The 18,852-nt window shown below is 32.4% G+C and overlaps 1 protein-coding gene across 4 annotated transcripts in view; it reads right to left on the bottom strand.

Moving 5' to 3' along the window:
- LOC116463292 (synaptonemal complex protein 2) overlaps nt 1–18,852 on the bottom strand; it is a 100,517-nt gene that overhangs the window by 25,488 nt on the left and 56,177 nt on the right. For 3 of the 4 annotated variants that reach the window (XR_009212019.1, XR_009212018.1, XR_009212020.1), the window contains 12 exons: nt 18,235–18,405; nt 16,129–16,327; nt 14,655–14,860; nt 10,645–10,830; nt 9,679–9,769; nt 9,253–9,408; nt 8,557–8,693; nt 7,369–7,463; nt 7,175–7,274; nt 6,725–6,783; nt 6,501–6,579; nt 6,316–6,372 (listed from right to left, as the gene is read on the bottom strand). Coding sequence is in view for 1 of the 4 variants with exons in the window: in XM_032146330.2 (XP_032002221.1) it covers nt 5,240–5,317; nt 6,316–6,372; nt 6,501–6,579; nt 6,725–6,783; nt 7,175–7,274; nt 7,369–7,463; nt 8,557–8,693; nt 9,253–9,408; nt 9,679–9,769; nt 10,645–10,830; nt 14,655–14,860; nt 16,129–16,327; nt 18,235–18,405 (1,614 nt within the window). In the remaining 3 variants the exon portion in view is untranslated. Of the gene's footprint in view, nt 1–2,486; nt 5,318–6,315; nt 6,373–6,500; nt 6,580–6,724; nt 6,784–7,174; nt 7,275–7,368; nt 7,464–8,556; nt 8,694–9,252; nt 9,409–9,678; nt 9,770–10,644; nt 10,831–14,654; nt 14,861–16,128; nt 16,328–18,234; nt 18,406–18,852 lie in introns of those variants that run through there. The other variant, XM_032146330.2, reaches the window with a different exon arrangement.

The following is an 18,852-nucleotide window of genomic DNA, read 5'->3' as shown; positions in this document are numbered from 1 at the left end:
AACCAACATGGCACATGGATACATATGTAACAGACCTGCACATTGTGCACATGTACCCTAAAACCTAAAGTATAATAATAAAATAAAATAAAAAAGTTTTGAATTGTGCTACAGTCCAATTTATCTAATGTTTCTTCCATTGCTTATATCTGTATCATATTTAAGAATCCACTGCCAGATCCAAGGTCATAAAGATTGACTCCTGCATTTTTTTCCTGCGTTTCAGAGTTTTAGCTCTTACATTTAGGTCTCTAATCCATTAATTTTTGTATATGATACAAAGTAAGGTTCCATCCTCATTATATTGCATGTGTTTGTCCAATTGTCCCAGAACAATTTAAGAAACTATACTTTCCCCCATGGAATGGTCTTATACCCTTGATGAAACTCGGTGTCCATAGATGGGTAGATTTATTTTTAGACACACAATTACATTCTATTGGTCTATATGTCTATCATTATGCTAGTACCACATGATTTCAATAATGTAGGCTTGTCATAAATTTTGAACTTGGGAAGTATGAGTTCTCCAACTTTATTCATTAAAGATTTTTTTTGGTTATGCCGGGTCTCTTCCATTTTCATATGATTTTTAGGGTTAGCGTTTCCATTTCTGCAAGAAGGCCATTAGAATTTTGATGTGGATTTTATTAAATCTATAGTCTATTTCAGGGAGTATTGCCATTTTAACATATCGAATCTTCCAATCCATGACCATGGATTACCTTTCCACTTATTTAGGCCATCTTTAATTTCTTGCAACAATGTTTTGTAGTTTTCAGTCTTATGCCTACCTTGGTTAAATTTATTGCTAAGAATTTTAATCTTTTTGATGCTATTGTAAAAGCCATTGTTTTCTTAATTTCATTTTTGTATTGTTAATTTCTATTATATAGAAATACAACTGATTTTTCTGTTGATCTTGTATCTTGCAACTTTGCTGAATTTGTATTAGCTTCTAATGATTTTCTTGACTCTGCAGGATTGCTTAGACATGAGATCAAATTTCTGGTAAGGAGAAACAGTTTTGTTTCTCCCATTCTCACTTGGATATCTTTTTCTTTTTCTTGCATAATTTCTAGATCTAGCTACAACTTCTAGTACAGTATTGAATACGAGCAGTGAAAGGAGGCATCCTTGTCTTATTCCTGGTCTTGGCAGGGCAGGGGGCCTTTTAGTCTTTCCCCATTGAGTATTATGTAAGCTATAGGGCTTTCATACATACTCTTTATCATGTTTTGGAATTTTCCTTCTAGTTCCAGTTTTTTGAGTGTTATTATAAAAGGGTATTGGATTTTGTCAAATGCTTTTTGTGCATCAACTCACATAAGAATGTTTCTTTTTCTTCCCTCATTCTATTGATATAGTATATTACATTCATTTTCCTATGTTGAACCACCCATGCTTGGCTGGGATAAATCCATTTGGTCATGGTATGGAATGCTTTTAATGTGCAGCTGGATTTGGTTTGCTATTTTGTTGAGGGTTTGTATATCTATATTCATAGAGAATATTAGTGTAATGACGCCATTGTGTGATTTGGAATATTCTCTCCTCTTCTGTTTTCTGGAAGAGTTTAAGAAGGACTGGGCTGGGCATGGTGACTCATGCCTGTAATTCCAGTGATTTGGGAAGCCAAGGCAGGAGGACTACTTGAGGCCAGGAGTTTAAGGCCAGCATGGGATACACAGCAAGACCCCATTCTCTACAAAATATTAAATAGCTGAGCATAGTGGCACATGCCTAGAGTCCTAAGCTTACTTAGGAGGCTGAGGCAGGAAGATCACTTGAGCCCTGGAGTTTGAGGTTACAGTGAGCTAAGATCAGACCACCGTACTCCAGCCTGGGTGACAGAGTGAGACTCTGTCTCTAAAAAATAAATAAATAAATTTGAAAAAATTAAAAAAGAACCGGCATTATTTAAATGATAGAATTCTTTGTTGGGAGGTTTTTGATTACTAATTCAACCTCTTTACATGTTATAGGTCTGTTGATATTTTTTATTTCTTCTGGAGTCAGTGTTGGTGATTTCTGTTTTTAGGAATTTATCGATGTCATCTAGGTTAACTAATTTATTGACATATAATTATTCATAGTATTCTCCTAGAATCCTTTTTATTTCTGAAATTTCAGTAGTCACGTCCCTAACTTTCATTTCTTGTATTAGTAATTTGAGTCTTCTGTTTATCTTAGTCAATCTGCTAAAGGTTTATTTTCTTGATCTTTTCAGAGGACCAAATTTTGTTTTTATTGATTTTCTGTGTTGCTTTTCTATTCTGTTTATCTCTGATCTAGTTCTTCATTATTTCATCGATTCTGACAGCTTTAAATTTTTCTAGTTCTTTAAGGTATAAAGTAAGGTTATTGATTTGATATCTTTCTTACTGTTTATTGTAGGTGCTTACAGCTATAAATATCCCTCCGAGCACTGCTTTCAACGGATCACATGTTTTGGTATGTTGCATTTTCATTTGTCAGAGTATTTTCTAATTTCCCTTATGAGTTGTCCCTTGACCCACTGGTTAAGAGTGTGTCACTGGAGAGTTTTAGGTAAGGGAGTGACATGGTATGATTTATGCTTTAGCAAGACAATGGTGGCTGCTAAGTGAAAAAACTGCGGAAAGGAAAGTATAAATGCTGAAAAGCCATTTTAAGAGGCCGTTGAAATTGTCTGTGTGAGAAATGATATTGACATTGTCACAGAGACAGTGGAAGTGGCAGAAAGTATTCACATGTGGGTCATATTTTGGCAGTAGGAATTGTTGATCAATTTACTGTTTGGCTAAAAGGAAAATAAATCAGGAATTACTGTTAGGTTTTGGTTTGAATAGTTGGGTAGTTAAAAGTAACTTTATTGAGATAGGAAGACAAAGTTTACTTTTTCTTTGATGAAGAGAAAGAATGGTAAGGGAGACAAATCAAGTTGTTTTGAGAGTTGAGATTCTTATTAGAAATGTCAATACAGCAGTATTTATAATGTTCTGACGTCCAAAGTGAAGGTCAGAACGTTTATAAACTTGAGATCATCAACACAGAAATAGTTATTATATGGGACTAGATGAAATTACTTAAGGTGAAAGTACTGACTGAGGAAAAGAAAGAGACTAGGAATGAACCCAAGGAAAAGGCACAGAAGAGTAGCAAATACATGCCAGCAGAGGATTTTAAGCGTGAAATGCCACTGAAAGGCTATGTTGCCATATCTAATCTGTTTTTACTTAAATTACTGTTGATTTTGATAAAAGTAGTTTTGATGAAATAGTAGGGGCAGAGCTGCATTGAGGGAAGGAAGCAAAGAAGTTGAGATAGTAACCTGAGAAGATTATTCTGATATATTCTCTGCAAAAGTGAATGGATAATTACATGGGTAGGGCAGTGGTTTCAGGAGAACTTGATGTCAATGGAAGGCCTATTTATTTACTTATTTAATTAACATGGACTATAAAAATCAGGAGAGGAAAATCAAAGATAATGGGATTCAAAGCTCTAGTAGGGTGACTGTTCTTAAATAAACAAATCTGCTATTGGACTGAAAGAGAAATCAGAAAATGCTGGTCTTGATGCAGGAAACATGTTAGATTTTAGGGTGAAGATGAGAAAATTATGAGGTTAGACAGTCAGCTCAAAGGTAAATAATCAAGGAAAGAGGTATTTATATGCAATACTACTCTGGAAATGTGGTAAAGCCAATTAAAGAGAGCAGAGTAAGGATTGTTGAGCAATGTTGAGTGCCCATTTGAAGTACGTGGCCATAAATTTAAAGCCTGATTGTATTATTTTCTCCTGGGCTGTTCAATTGGTAGAAGGACAGCTAAGAATTAGTGGATAAGGTTGACAGGAAGAGAAAGGGCAAGAGTATTATTTTGAACTCTGGCATCTAGAATGGGTAAGGAAGGACAGACAGACAAGAAGGTAACAGGAATAGAGAAAAAGTATAAATAGCCTGAGACTACTATACAAAGCAAGTTGGAAAGACAGGCTGGAGTGATAAGAATGTTGGAAATTGAGATTTAGAGGGGCACAACTGCTGGTAATGACATGATTTTAGAAGAGCTGGAAAGAATAAAGAACCTGGGATGGATTACACATATAGTACAGTATTGAAATCAAGTATGAGGTATGACTTAGGAGTCTTGGAAATTTGGCTGACAATGAGGTAAACAGGGTGATAAGACATGATGGAATTAGTCTCATGGGGCAACATAGATTTGCAAGTCCTGAGTGGTATTTAATATTATAACAGCTGTCACTCTCTTAAAATAGCAACCCCACTGCCCTATCAATAAATCTTAGCTGATGCTAATAATTGCACAAAGCTGACCAAAATGAGAGGGATTTTAAGAAGCCAGTTTTCCCACTGTTTTTAATTATTCGTATTATTTTTGAATAATACTCTGCTACCATTAAATAGACAAGGGATAGTAAGGCTACTTAGTATTATACTTTGGATCAAATAAATATCCTTCTTCAGATACCCAATGTTCACAAAATAGGAATATAATGATTTATATTTATTCAAGTGACATAAGCATTTATTTCAACTTCATTAAAAGCAAGTCAAATGTATACTCACTTTTATAAATTAATCTAGCAAGATATTACAATGACTACTAGATTAAAAGTATTTGTCAAACAGCCTGCTTATGAAATAGGACTTCTATATTGAATTAACGTATTTAGGCAATGTAATTACTTTTTTAGGCCATTTAGTGCTTCCTAATACATTAGAGCCATATCTGAATAAATGTTTCCAACAGTGTGCTGAAAGTACTGATCTACCACTCAGTTATATATTTTAAATTAGGGACTTCCTCCCCCTTGTAAGTGTGACTAAATTTTTATTAGTTGAATTCTAAGCTATTAAACATATTTTAATTATATTCATCCCCAAACTGCATTGATTCAAAAACACATTTTATGTAATAATACATTTTACACAATAAAATTTAATTTATTAAAGAAACTCATTTTATGAGTATAATTAACTCAAAAAGTTTCTTAAAGCTTTTATCTCCAAAATTAAAAAATAATATGGTATAGACCGAAGTCTTCTGGGCTTGGACTCATGGTATAGTGGTTCTTTCTCATCCATTAAAAGACATTTTTTTGAATTTGAGGGTTCCTATAAAGGGTACACTTGCTTCAGTGACATGTATATTTTTCTCTTTGTAGGATTATTCTTATTTCCTCAGTTATACACAGAGAAGAATAATTAAAGTATGTTGATAAAAACTAGATTTCACACATTAGCATTTCTTTCATGAGACATGAATACTGACATCAGTTCTCTGCGTACATTAAGAAGCTCCTCTTCTAGCTATAGCCAAGAAAAAAAATCACACTTAGATTTCACATTATCGCTGTAAAACCATCAAATAAAATAGAAAAAAAAATCAAGCTGTTATTAGTGATTCATTTTAAAACAACTTCTTTCATGAAGATATTGCATTCTAACAGGTCTATAGATATCTACAGAATTCTGTGTTCATTACTGATATTCAAGACAGTCAGTTGAGAGAAGGCTCTAATCTTTTAAAGCCCCAAATCAATGAAATTTAGATTCAATTTTTCAAAGGAAGAGAGTAAAATAAAAAGTCTAGAAAACAATTTCAACAAGGATCAACCTAGTTAAGTAGCTTCTTGTTTGCTTGAAGCTAAACTAGCTTAGCCACAACATTTTGATCCTGTACTATGTCAGCATATTGAGGTTCTATCTTTGTAAGTACATTAATATACTGTGTATACAAAGATCAGTGTACTTAAAAATGCCTTTCATCTTTGAGAACACTACAAAGACATTATCACTTAAAGCAGTACCTTTAGTCCATTCCCAGGTCCACGTTTCCCCCCAGAATGCAGCTGCTGGTCTGCTAGGCCATTGGAAAGTAAACTAATTTAATCCTCAAATCTAAGTAAATGACATCTTGTCCAAACAGACAGTAATTCTTCCACTAAACTACAGACTTTCTGGGAGTTTTGTCCTGCCATATTTTCTCCTTCAGAAGACAGAGCAGGATAGACGCCTGCTGCAGTACATAGTGTTTAGAAACCGCAAACAAATCATTCTTTCAGATAATTTTTCAATTTGCAAATTTATATTCTCTTTTACTCCTTAGGAGGGCCTGTTTAAATTACCCCTAATTCTTTCACTATAAATGTGCTCCCATTATTTAGTTTAAATAACTAAAAGTAATTGGGCTAAAACTATCTTCTCTCAACCCAAAAAGAGAGACATAAAAGCACACACACACACAAAAAACAAAAACAAAAGACATTGAAGTATGATTATCCCATTTTCAAACTTAGTTGACTTACCATGTCCTTAAGAAGCCTGTCTTGCAGCACTTTCAGATCTTCTTTCATCAAATGCATCTGTAAAAAAGTAAATATATTTCACCCATGAAATTTACCATAAAGTTTTCACAGCAAAGACAAAGTTAGATTAACAAATTCTTTTTGTAATCAAGAAAGGTAACCTATAAAAAGCATAAAATTTATACCTCAGATGTAAAAACAGTTTCTTCATTATCAGTATTACAGAAGACCCCTTTAGTCAATGAAGTTTTCAAAAGATGAAGCCTAAGAAGTAAAATAATGAGTTAACCTTGTATTTATCAATAATTCAAATTAGTGCTATAATATAGTATATATAATTTTAATTTTTCAAATAGAAATTTAAAAATCTAATTTTATAGATTATAGTCATTAAGAATGTCATACTAACCTCTGTTGTTCACTTTTTTGATATGCACTGAACTTCTGAAATATCTTTTCCCAAAAGTCCTAAATTGTAAGGTATAAAATCCAGTTAAACTTTAATATGATTAAAAATTAAAATCCAACAGTAGAATTACTCTATTTCTATTATTACAAATTTAAATAAACAGTATGGCTATATGTTAAAAATATTCCAGATGTCAAACGCTCTTTCAAATTAAAATAAAATTGAAAGTAAAATCTCTCAGGATTTCTCATTATCAAAGATATTCATCATAAATTTAAGTTTGTACTTCAAAAGTGTTTATATGAAGCTGATTAGAAATCTAAGATAAAACTAAATTATTTTCTGAACAAAAAGCTTTAGGATGTGCTCCCAAAAAAGAAAGTTTTTCCAAGTATAGCTCTTTAAAAACAAGGTTTTAAACATATTTAAAAAATTTTAAAAGTAACAAACCACAAATTCCTTTTCCAAATCTTTTAAAGACTGTGAATCTTTTTCAAAATTCTCCAGCTCCTCTATGATAATGAATTGGAATTTATCAAGTTTTTTAATCCTATTACAGAAACAAAATGAGATTAATTTTAAAAACTGTAGCATTGAGAATATGTAGCATTCAAAAGTTTTCAGAACAGATTTTTATTACAGACCTAGAGTCCTGACTTTGATGATTCATTGTTCTTAGATGTTGCTGAGCTGTTTTCCAAGACTGCGTAGTAAAATAACTCAACATTTTATGTCGGATCTGAAAAATACTCATTTTAAACTTAAAATATCTTTACAAAATAACAATCTAACCAAGACTACAGTAAGAGCAAATAATTTTCCATGAAATGTAAATTACTAAGAAGAACTTGGAAAAGTGAAAAATCAAAAACTCAGTTATTTAAACTGAAGTGTTAATAGACACTGCTCTGAGTGAACTTATTTAACTCCATCAGTAAGTCTTTGACTAAGGGTTGAGTTACTCCTCAATTGTTTTCATAAGAACCCCACACTCTACAGTATTTACAAAAATGCTGATAGTTATAATTCTCTTCAAAGACACAGCCTACAAGTCACACTCAGAATTTTTTAAAACCATTTTTTACACAAAAACATATATTTAAATCTAGCTACAGACACATATTAGAATATATAAGTCAAAGCTTCTCTATTCAGATTAGGTTGACCTTGGGCAAAAAAAAAAAAAGAAAAAGAAAAGCAATTTCTAATTTTAACCCTGAATATAGGAGAAAGGAAAGCAAGATGTCGGGGGGTGGTTTGGGTTGATAACCTGTGCCCAAAACATCTTTTATTCAAAGGAGGGCATAAAAAACTATCAATTCCAAATAGAGGCATGTGAAAGAGATAGGCAGAAAAATATTACTAATACTTAAAAATTGTTTTAAAAAGCATTTTTGCATTATCTCACTGGAACCTCAAAAACTAAGACTACATAACTATAATACAGAACTAGTAAAACAAAATGAAATGGTATTTCTCTGACTGCAGCTGCTCATTCTTTATACTACACTATACTACCTTCATTAATGCTCACCTAAATGAGATAAAAAATGTCTTGAAAAGTGGCATGAAAACTGTCCAGTAAAAAAAAAACATAGAAGAGCCAAAACATTAAATTGAAAAGGAAAATAGGAGAAAACAGAAAAAAGTAGTAGCAAAAGAAAGAATATGGATAATACACAGATTTTATTCCAATTATTCACATATAAGGAAAGTTGGTTTCATGAATGGATATTTTGTTGCCAAAGGATCAAACAAGCCAATGGTCTAGTAGAAAGTGTGGCATATTATTATATTATTGGGTATAAATCATAATTTAAAGAATAACTCACATTATTCCTTCTCTTAAATTCTGAATTGAGCCTCTCATAAGTCTCATAAGTCATCTCTATACCTGCAAATTCATTTTGCCAGGTCTCCCAAGGAATAGAAAAGTCATTTGTTGATAATGAAGATATACTTTCAGACACTAAAAAAATGAAAACAATCTGCTGAAGTTAAAATATGCATTACTCTAAATTTAGCCTTGTAATTAGGCTAAGAACAAAATCTTATTTTCCGAATCTATGTGTAACCTAAGGATTATGAAATCAAAGGCAGAAGAGTTCCTTATGTTTTTTTAATTTAAAAATGAGATTATTTTGATTTATAAAACAAACTTTTTGGTATGGCTATTACAGCAGAAATGACTACTTTAAGCTGGAACATTTATGGATTATTTTTAATTGCTTTTTAACTAGTTCCACATTATTATTAAGTATTTAGTGAGGTACTAGCACATCAGTAAATTCATACTCTAGTAAAACCTAAATATGATAATAAGTGATAGAATGATGAGGGAGATCTATGGGTATGTAAGATCCTTACTACAACAATTATTCATATAAATGTGAACTTTGTAATAAAGCATCATCCATCTTGGACATATCCAAAGTTGTCTTTACAAATTTGTAAATATACTCATTCAAAATATAAGAACCACCCTCCAAATAACTGCATTTTGATACAGGCTACTGATCTACACCTACTTTTGTGGATATGATGATCTGCATCTTCAATTTTACACAGTTTTTTGGGAAGCAAGTTTGCTCTCCTTTCTCCTTTCTCTTCCATTTCTACTTCATTGGAATTACTTAGATTATCTTCTATATATATTCGTTTGCGACTAAGATGTTGAGTGGGGCCTTAGGAACAGTTAAAGAAAGTTAAAAGTGCTACAATTTTCCTTAAGAATACCTAATATTTTCTTGCTTTTATTTTAAAAAGGCTTTGTTTCCACTAAGTATTTTTATTATGTTTTAGGTAATTATGCATTCAATTCTACCTAGTTTACTTATTTTCTTTTTACATTAGGTTGAATAATGGTATGACTTAAAATACATAATTCCTTTAGATGAAATGTCACGTAGCATTTCAGTAATCATTTTTTAAAAAGCAAGACTATGACTACAAACCTGATACATGAGTAGCATCACAGGGCATGTCAAACCACTTTTTCTCTCTTCCTTCACTAGACTTGGATAATGAAGATGCTAAATGACTTTCCTAAAATACGTATTAGAAATTAGAAAAAAAATTCTGTAAATATGTTTCAATTCACATTTTATCACCTTTCTCAAACCCAAAAGCCAATGATTTTAAATGCTGTCAATTCTCTCAGATTGTTTCTATCCCTTCCTTTTCATCTCTAATATTTACCATGTGTTAACCTTGATTCTAAGTTGACCTCAATCTTCTTGTAATAGCTGTGATGTGAGCTATTTTTTTTTCTATTCCTGCTTTTCATTTCTTTCTTATTAGGATTCCATTTCTTTCAGTCAGGAAATAAGGAGCCACAAAAAACTAAAGTTTAAACTATTCTTCTTTCAAACCACATCTTTCACATCTAACCTTATGTTATACTATTTGAATATACAGGTTTTTTTACTTAGTAATCTTTACATAGGTTACTTATTTTTCTCCACTTAATCTACATATACATACCCATCCACTTAGGTCTAGCTCAAATCGCAGCCCTCTCCAAGTTGTAAAATTCTGTCTTGATTTTCTATATTTTACAGGTTATTAAAATATTTTTATTGATGGATGGATGGGCTTTTATGCTGGCAGGAAGTTCAACCAAATACTATATATTCACGAAACCAGAAAGTGCCAATTGTAAATATGCAATCCAGGGTTCAGCAGTGGTATCCTCACTATTTAAGACCTTACTACTCTCATTTTAGAAGTTTCAACTTTCTTCTATCAAAAAATATTTTTCTATGATCAAGCCATTCTATATACTTTAAACATCAGATTTTCAGGTAATGACAGTTGAAAAGCATTAAAATATTATAATTACCACTAAAGGTCAGTAATCTGAGTCTTATAAGAACCATCTTAGTGTAAGGAAAATTTATAAGTTATAGTACCATACTTACCTCTCTTTTGCTTTGTATATAATTTTCATTGATATTTGGAGATTCAATTTCCATAAGCCGTTTTTCTGAACTATAACTGCTTACATCTGAAGAGCTGTTACGGTTTTGTGTTTCTTGTGTAAGTACCAGAGAACTTATTTTTTTTCTATTTACAATAGTATTACTCTTAGTTGGAGTACATCTGGGCTATGAATGAAGACATACAAAAACCCAATAAGAAGTTACAAAATTGTTCAAAGCCCCCCACTTCAAAAAGAGTTGAACATAAGAAACATTAAAGCAAAACTGCAAAACTACTTAATTCACTGCAAAAATGCAATTCCAATTCATAACTAAAAATAAAACATCCTTAGGCAAGTAGATTATTACTTTGATGACCAAAACCTGTAGATAAGGATCCCTGCTAGTATAGTTTCTATGCTCCAGAGGTCAAAGTCACCTTAACAAGAACACAAATAAGAATTTTTTTGCATTTTCTGTTCCAATCTTCATGTGTAACATTTTACACGGCTGTCTATACAGAAAAGCCAAGAGAATCTAGGCAGACAATTATGATAAAATTCAGCAAGGTTGTTGGAGATAAAACAATCAATAGTTTTTCTATATAAAAATTTTAAAACTCAGAAAATGTAATTTTTTTAAAAAGCCTTTGATTTTAATACAGCAAAAAGACCCATAAAATACTTAAGAATTAATCTAACAACATTTCCTTTGTAGAAGACTTCGCCCAACTTTGTAGGAAATAAGACGAAAAAGTGGAGAAAGAAATGATGTGTAGATAAGAAAGATCAACATCAATATTGAAAAATGGCAATTCTTCCCTTAGACAAACTAATTCAAAAATGTATATGAATCAGTAAAGGGCCAAAGGAATTCTGAGGAATGGTGGGGCAGGGTGTATGTAACACTCTATAAATGTAAAATGACCCCAATTAAAGCAATGGTGGTATTAGCACAGAGATAGATAAACAGGCCAGTAAACAGTAAAATCTAATAGTGCCTAATCCAGGCCCATGTGATCACCCAGCCTATGACTAAATTAAGACTATTCCACTCCTGATGTTGCACTAATTTGATATGCATATGAAAAAGAAAGCCTGGAGAGACTCAAATCTAAAATAAGAAAATATTTTTATGACAATAGCTTAGGGGAAGATTTCTTGAACAACCCAAAAGATTGGTAAATTTGATTATGTCCTATCTTTTGTCATAGGGAAGTTGTGTAATTAAGCGAAAATATACATACTAGGAAAAGAATGTTTACATTGTATACAATGAATAAAGAATATCCAGAATATATTAAGAACTCATACAAATTTGTAAGAAAAATCAAACAATGCAATTTAAAAATAAGAAAACAAACAGGGAATTCACAAAATGGCCAAAATCATGTGAAAATACTCATTGATGAAATGAGTCAGGAAAATGCAAATTAAAGACACAACTTTATGCTTACCAGACTGGCAAAAACAGAAACAACTGATAACACCTAGTTAGTTAAAACTGTAGAAAAATGAGCACTATCTCATAGCAGTGTTGAGAGTGTAAGCAGGTTCAACTACCATATATAAAGCAAATTTCCAACACCTTATTAAGAGTTGACAGTAAAGGGGCAGCATGGGGGAATGTCTCATGAGTGTCTAGCCAATGAATATGTAACTGTTAAAATTCCATCTAACACAGAGTAGCATCAAAGATGGTGGGGGGGGATTACCTAGGTTTGGAGATTTTGCAAGGTGGCATACTGAAGGGATTAAAGGATGCGGGGGAAAGTAAGAATGACAGAAACACAGGGATTGGTTCTAGGACCTCCTGTGGATATCAAAATCAGAAGATGCTCAAATCTGTGATATAAAATGGTTCAGTATTTGCATATAATGTATACACATCCTCCCATATACATATCTCTAGATTACTTATGATACCTAATACAATGTAAATACTCTTAAATAGTTGTTATATGTATTTTTTAGGAAATGGTGACAAGAAAAAAAGTCTGTACATGTTCAATACAGACACAATTAAAAATATATATTGTCGTCTGTGGTTGAATCCACAGATGTGGAACCCACAGATATGGAGGGCCGACTATATTGATAAAGGATCACAGGAGAATTTGTGTGAATTTCACTAGTGTGAAACTGGGTTTCAAATTGTGGTCTGTAGAAACTCAGAGTTTTGAAAATATGCCTTGGGGATTATTTGGGGGAAGGAGGTGAAGGAGGCTAGGTAGATCTAGGGTTTAGATCTCCTACCTCTACTTTAAACAGCATAGTTCCACTTTTATCTGTCTGACACACAATGGTCCCTCTTAGCTGCAGTTTTGCTTTCCAGTGTTTCAATAACTCATGCTCAACCATGGCCCAAAAATATTAAATGGAAAATTCCAGAAATCATTTATAAGTTTCAAATTGTGTACCATTCTGTGTGGTGCCATGAAATCGTTGGCCATCAGGCTGTCCTGCCTGGGATATGAATCATCACTTTGTCCAGAATATCCATGCTGTATATGCTACCTGCCTGTTAGTCAAGTAATAGCCATCTCAGTTATCAGATTGACTGTGGAGATATTGCAGTGCTCAAGTAACCCTTATTTTACTAAATAATGCCCCTCAAAAGCAAGAGTAGTGATGCTGTAGTGTATTGTTATAGTTGTTGTTTTGTCATTGTAATAATTTATAAATTGCAAATTTATAAGTTAATGTATAAATTAAACAATCATAGGTATGTGTGTATAGGAAAAACAGATAGTATATATAGGGTTCAGTACTATCCTCCATTTCAGGCATCTATTGGGGGGGTCTTGGAACGTATTCCCTGAGAATAAGGGGTGATTACTGTATAGAGTACAGATAAGAGTTTTGTAATAGGAATGATCACTTCCTAAGAGATACTACTAATTGTTCTACACATAAAAACTACACACATTTTCTAGATCTGAATAGGCTTATTCCTGCAATGCGGGTACTTCTTTCAGATTTCACCATAAAGTCTATGGCCTTTAATAACCTTTAGTTACAAAAATTACAAGTTGACAAAGTAAATTGACAATTTAGTTGAAAACAGTGTAATTACAATATTTGGTTTAGGTGTTTATACGGAAGTATAACAGGTAAATGGTAGGAATATAAAAAGTAAATATATGTTGAAAAGAAATTCTTCATTCTTCATCATCTATGTATCACATTATATGTATCATTTCTTCTTAAAATATAGTAGACCCTCCCGAAATCATGGATAGTGCCTAACCCTATTATACTATGCACAAATTTCTTTTTCCTAATTTCATGGAAAGAAGATTCATTCTTACCATAGATCTAAGCAACTTCCACATACCTTATTTTTGGTTCCTTATTAAGCACAGAATATTCACCATTTCACTTAAAGGAAAACTTTATGGCTTCTCTTTGGCCTATCTGAATTGTCAGCATCAACACTCTTGCCCTTTGGCAGTATTGTTAAGTAAAATAAGGGTTACTTTAACACAAGCACTGCAATACCTCTACAGTTGATCTGATAACCAAGATGGCTACTATGTGACTAACAGGCAGGTAGGGTATACAGCATGGATACACTGGACAAAGGGTTGATTCACATCCCAGGAGGGACAGAGTGGATGGCTCAATATTCCATCACACTACTCAGAATTACACACAATGTAAAACATATGAATTGTTTATTTCTGCAATTTCTTATTTAATATTATCAGACCACAGTTGACTGTAGGTAACTGAAACCTCAAAAAGTGAAACCACAAATAATGAGAAACTACTGTACTCTCCTGCTACCACATTATTTCTCCTGTATAGCTATACATTTATTTGTCTGTTAGGTTCATCAAGACTGGCAAGTATCTCTCTCTTGTCATTATGTGTCTCTCCCCCAAGACCCTAGACCAAACCCAAAACCTTAAATAGACAAGCAGGGTGTATCTGATTAAGATGATAGGGAAAATAACTTACTACCTTCAGATATATCTGAGAAAGAAAAAAATATATATACATTCTCACCAAAAACAGTGGTCGTGGAATTGGTGAACAACTTTCACTTGCACACAGGAAGTTTTTCTCATTGTTTTTGGGTGACTTTATTGTACCTCCAACTCCACTGTTACTATTTAAGGATTCAAGTGATGAAGTTTTTGGATAAGGTGATATAGATTTTGTTATGCATTCATACTCCTGAGTAAAATCCTTTTCTGTTATTTTCTCTATACCTATATTGCATCAAAAAAAAAAAAACACAAGAAAACAGATGGCAAGCGTTATCATTGATGTCTGCTTTAGAAATAGCATGATTAACTTAAATTCTAAGAATATAAATTTGTCAAATCTTCGAATCTTAGCTGTAAAAAAGGATAGCTTTAAAAAAATTAAGACCAAGTTATATTTAAAATATTTACAAGACTGAAAAACAATAATGGCTGAATTTAAAATGTACTTGTAACCACAAGAACTTTCAAAACATTTTCCAACAAAAATATCTACAGTACGACCTGAAATATAAGGATCAACCTAAGTATTATCTTGAGTATTCTGACATCATAGCTGATTGTGTTATATATACACATCACAAAATTTTATGATTGAAAAAGGCTTGAGAAATCATGTGCTCTACATCTTTCACATAAAAATTAGAAAATTTATCGCTGGAATAAATCTTAATACAAATAAATCCTCAGACATTTTCAGATCAAATCAGCGCATGTACATCTGTCTTCTGAGTATGCGCTTATATGAAATTTCATAGTGGTCCTTAGTACTGAGAACACAATAGCTACTTTAGAGGAAGCAGAAGTATACTAACTGATTTAAGTCTTGTATTTTAACTGAAATGATTAGCATTTAGAAATGCTTTAAAATGTCCTTACAAGCAAACAAAAATGGTATAAAAAGGGCACACTTTTACTTTCTATACTAGAAAGGCATACACATATACCAGAGCTCCAAAGAATATGAATTTTTCTTTAGCAATCATTTAAAAATAAAAGCAAAACCTCAACTGTATACGGTATTAATTCACTGTGGGTCCACAGAATGAGCAAGATATTCTTTGGACTTTTGTCAATGAAATGTAAATAGAAAAAACAGAATTCTCCATAAATTCTCATGTTATTAAATATATATTGAGCTAAAAAAGCACATTAAGTACTTATTTAAGATTAAGTGATAATTTGTGAATATATATTAAATATTTTCCATATTAAAGCATTTGATCTTTAACTTCCTAACATGAAAAACTTCAGTATCCTAGTAGCATTGTTCCCATGTTATCAAAAGTCAAGTTACTAGCATTAACTAGCTTTAATAAAATGAAGCTAAAATAAAACTAAAAAAAATAAAACTAGCTAAAATAAAATGAAGTTTCAACTACTATAATCATAAATGCCCCTCAAAATTAGTCTTAAAATTGTATTTTCCCATAATTAGAGTTATAGAAAACTACTGAATATTCAAGTAAAGAAAAAAACGAAGTTATACTGACATCTCGTTACTTCTATAGATGATGGACTGCCAGATAAAGATTTGGGAGATAAGTCAAGGCAATTATCTCGTATAGTATCTTTTAGTAGAGATGAGTTTTTCCATTGTTTTGATAGTTCCTTTTCTGTTTCAGCACAGAAGACTTTCTGTTGTTTCTTTGGTAGCTTTACCATTTTCATTCTGGAGTGGATATTCTCCTCCTAAATGTATCAATAACTTTCAAATTATACTCAAGTACAAACATTTACACTTGGACACATAAATTATATTCAAATATTTATTAAATGTTGTATATTACCACATACAGGCATAACAAGGACCTAGACATGGGTAGTGAAAGACTTTCTAATATACTAGAAGCCATAAGACAAATTCACAGGAGAATATAAGACATTTACTATAATAAATACCTTAAGAGATACAAATAGCCTTCTTTGAGGGTTCAAAGAAGATTATATCCAGTTTAGGGAAATTAGAAAGCATTCCTAAATTTCATAGTATTTGAGATACTAAGGAGTTCGTGAAAGAAGGTAGAAAGGGAAAGACATACTGCGAATAGAGAAGACTTTGCAAGAACAGAGAGAGTTGAGAAGCATAGGTCTTATTTGGGAGTCACAGGTTATACTATCTGACCATTTCACAGTTCTGGGCATATACTGGAGAAGGGTAGAAAAAAGCTTGGAATGGCATTTTGATGCTTTGAATATCTGACAATAGAGATATTTTTAGGGTCTTCCTTTGAAGAGGGATACGATGAGAGGTGGCTTGAGAAGGCATATGACTATTTGTATGGTAAACTTCCTTTAAGAAGTGATAGAAGGCTGGGCACGGTGGCTCACGCCTGTAATCCCAGCACTTTGGGAGGCCGAGGCGGGCAGATCATGAGGTCAAGAGATCGAGACCATCCTGACCAACATGGTGAAACCCAGTCTCTACTAAAAATACAAAAATTAGCTGGGCATGGTGGCACGCGCCTGTAGTCCCAGCTACTAGGCAGGCTGAGGCAGGAGAATCGCTTGACACTGGAGGCGGAGGTTGCAGTGAACCAAGATGACACCACTGCACTCCAGCCTGTTGACAGAGCGAGGCTGTGTCTCAAAAAAAAAAAAAAAGAAGTGATAGAAAATGTAGACCTAAGTTAGGAAGTCTTTAAAGTATTTTGGGTAAGAGATAAGACTGCAAACAAGAAGAGATGGAAGTTTATGATGTCAAATCAGCACACTGTACTGTTCAGAAACCTACATTTAGTGCCAGACTCTCTGGTTTCAAATCCTAGACCTACCACCACTTCCTTGTTGTGTGACCTTGAGCAAATTCCTTCTCTCTGAGCCTCAATTTTCTCAGTTGTAAAATGGGATGACAGTAATAGTACTAATTACCTATAGTACTTCTGATATTTTAAGACATTAAATCTGTAAAGTGCTTAATATAGCAGTTGGCACATTGTAAGCACTACATATATTTATATACTATACACATACACTGTATGTGTATATGTACAGTGGTTACTATATATAGTAATATACGTATTAAGTATATATATTTTTCCATAATAATTGGAGTTATAGAAAACTATTGAATATTCAAGTAAAGAAAAAATGAAATTATACTGACATTACTTCTATAGATGATAGACTGCCAGACAAATAAATATTTAACTTTGCTTTCAATAACAGGTGACTGGGAATGTGTCTGGACATTATGAGACATAAGGAAGAAGTCAGGGATGGTGACAGGTGGGCCAGTGTGTAAGAAGAACCTCAGACACCAATATTTTGCTTTCACTCAACAGATACACAGCTTCTCCATGCTATACTTTGTTAAAGCTTAATTTTAGAAGATTAAGTACTTCTCCATTTCAAAGATACTATCACAAAGTTATAATTTCACTAGATTCAGACATCTGTTTTATAATAAAAATGCCAACTTATTACAAAATTTAGCATTATATTGCCTAAGGGCAAATTTCTAGAATTATTATTTAAGTTTTGTCATATAGGAAGTTAACTCTTAAGAAGTAACAAGATAAATTTGACATTTTTTACAAAAATATGTATTTAGTATTTTAAGAGGCTTTTAGAAATTAATCTGAACTGTATCTACTTACCTTTACTAGTAAGTTCTCTTTAAATGAATGTGAAAATTCTTGTTCACACTCTGATTCTGAATTTGAGAGATCTTTATAATTTTTTTTTGTTTTGGTTGCTTTTCGTGGAAGTCTGATTCTTCCTTCCGGAATTGTCTTGTCCGTCTTTTTGGTGGTATTTTTACTGGATGTCTTTAGGAGAAAAATTCCTGAATATTATTAGATCAATATTTGAGGTACAAGAAATATAAGCAATTTGCTATAAAATTGGCACTGTGACAAGTTTTACATAAAATACTTGTAAGAATGATTCTTGATTAACATACTTTAAATTAATGGATTTTATCTTTCCATTCCAGTTATCTTCTTTATCATCTCTGTATCTCTACCATTAAGTCCCTGAGAAGCCTGATATATATACTATCTAACTGAAGTAAAAGAGATTTTAAAAATACCTAAAAGCACAGAATAAAATGGAGTCAAATAAAGGCCAATGTGATTTAAAAAGAAACAGGAGAAAGTGTGCAGAAGAAGGAACAGGTACATAAAACATATAACTGATAACAAGGATAAAATTATGAGATGATGAATTATTTTTATATGACAAGAAAAAATAATTTTAAAGGGATGTTTGAACAC

Source organism: Hylobates moloch, unplaced genomic scaffold, assembly GCF_009828535.3.
Source record: "Hylobates moloch isolate HMO894 unplaced genomic scaffold, HMol_V3 SCAFFOLD_32, whole genome shotgun sequence".
NCBI classification, from domain to species: domain Eukaryota; kingdom Metazoa; phylum Chordata; class Mammalia; order Primates; family Hylobatidae; genus Hylobates; species Hylobates moloch.
This window is presented reverse-complemented; position numbering and strand designations above follow the sequence as displayed.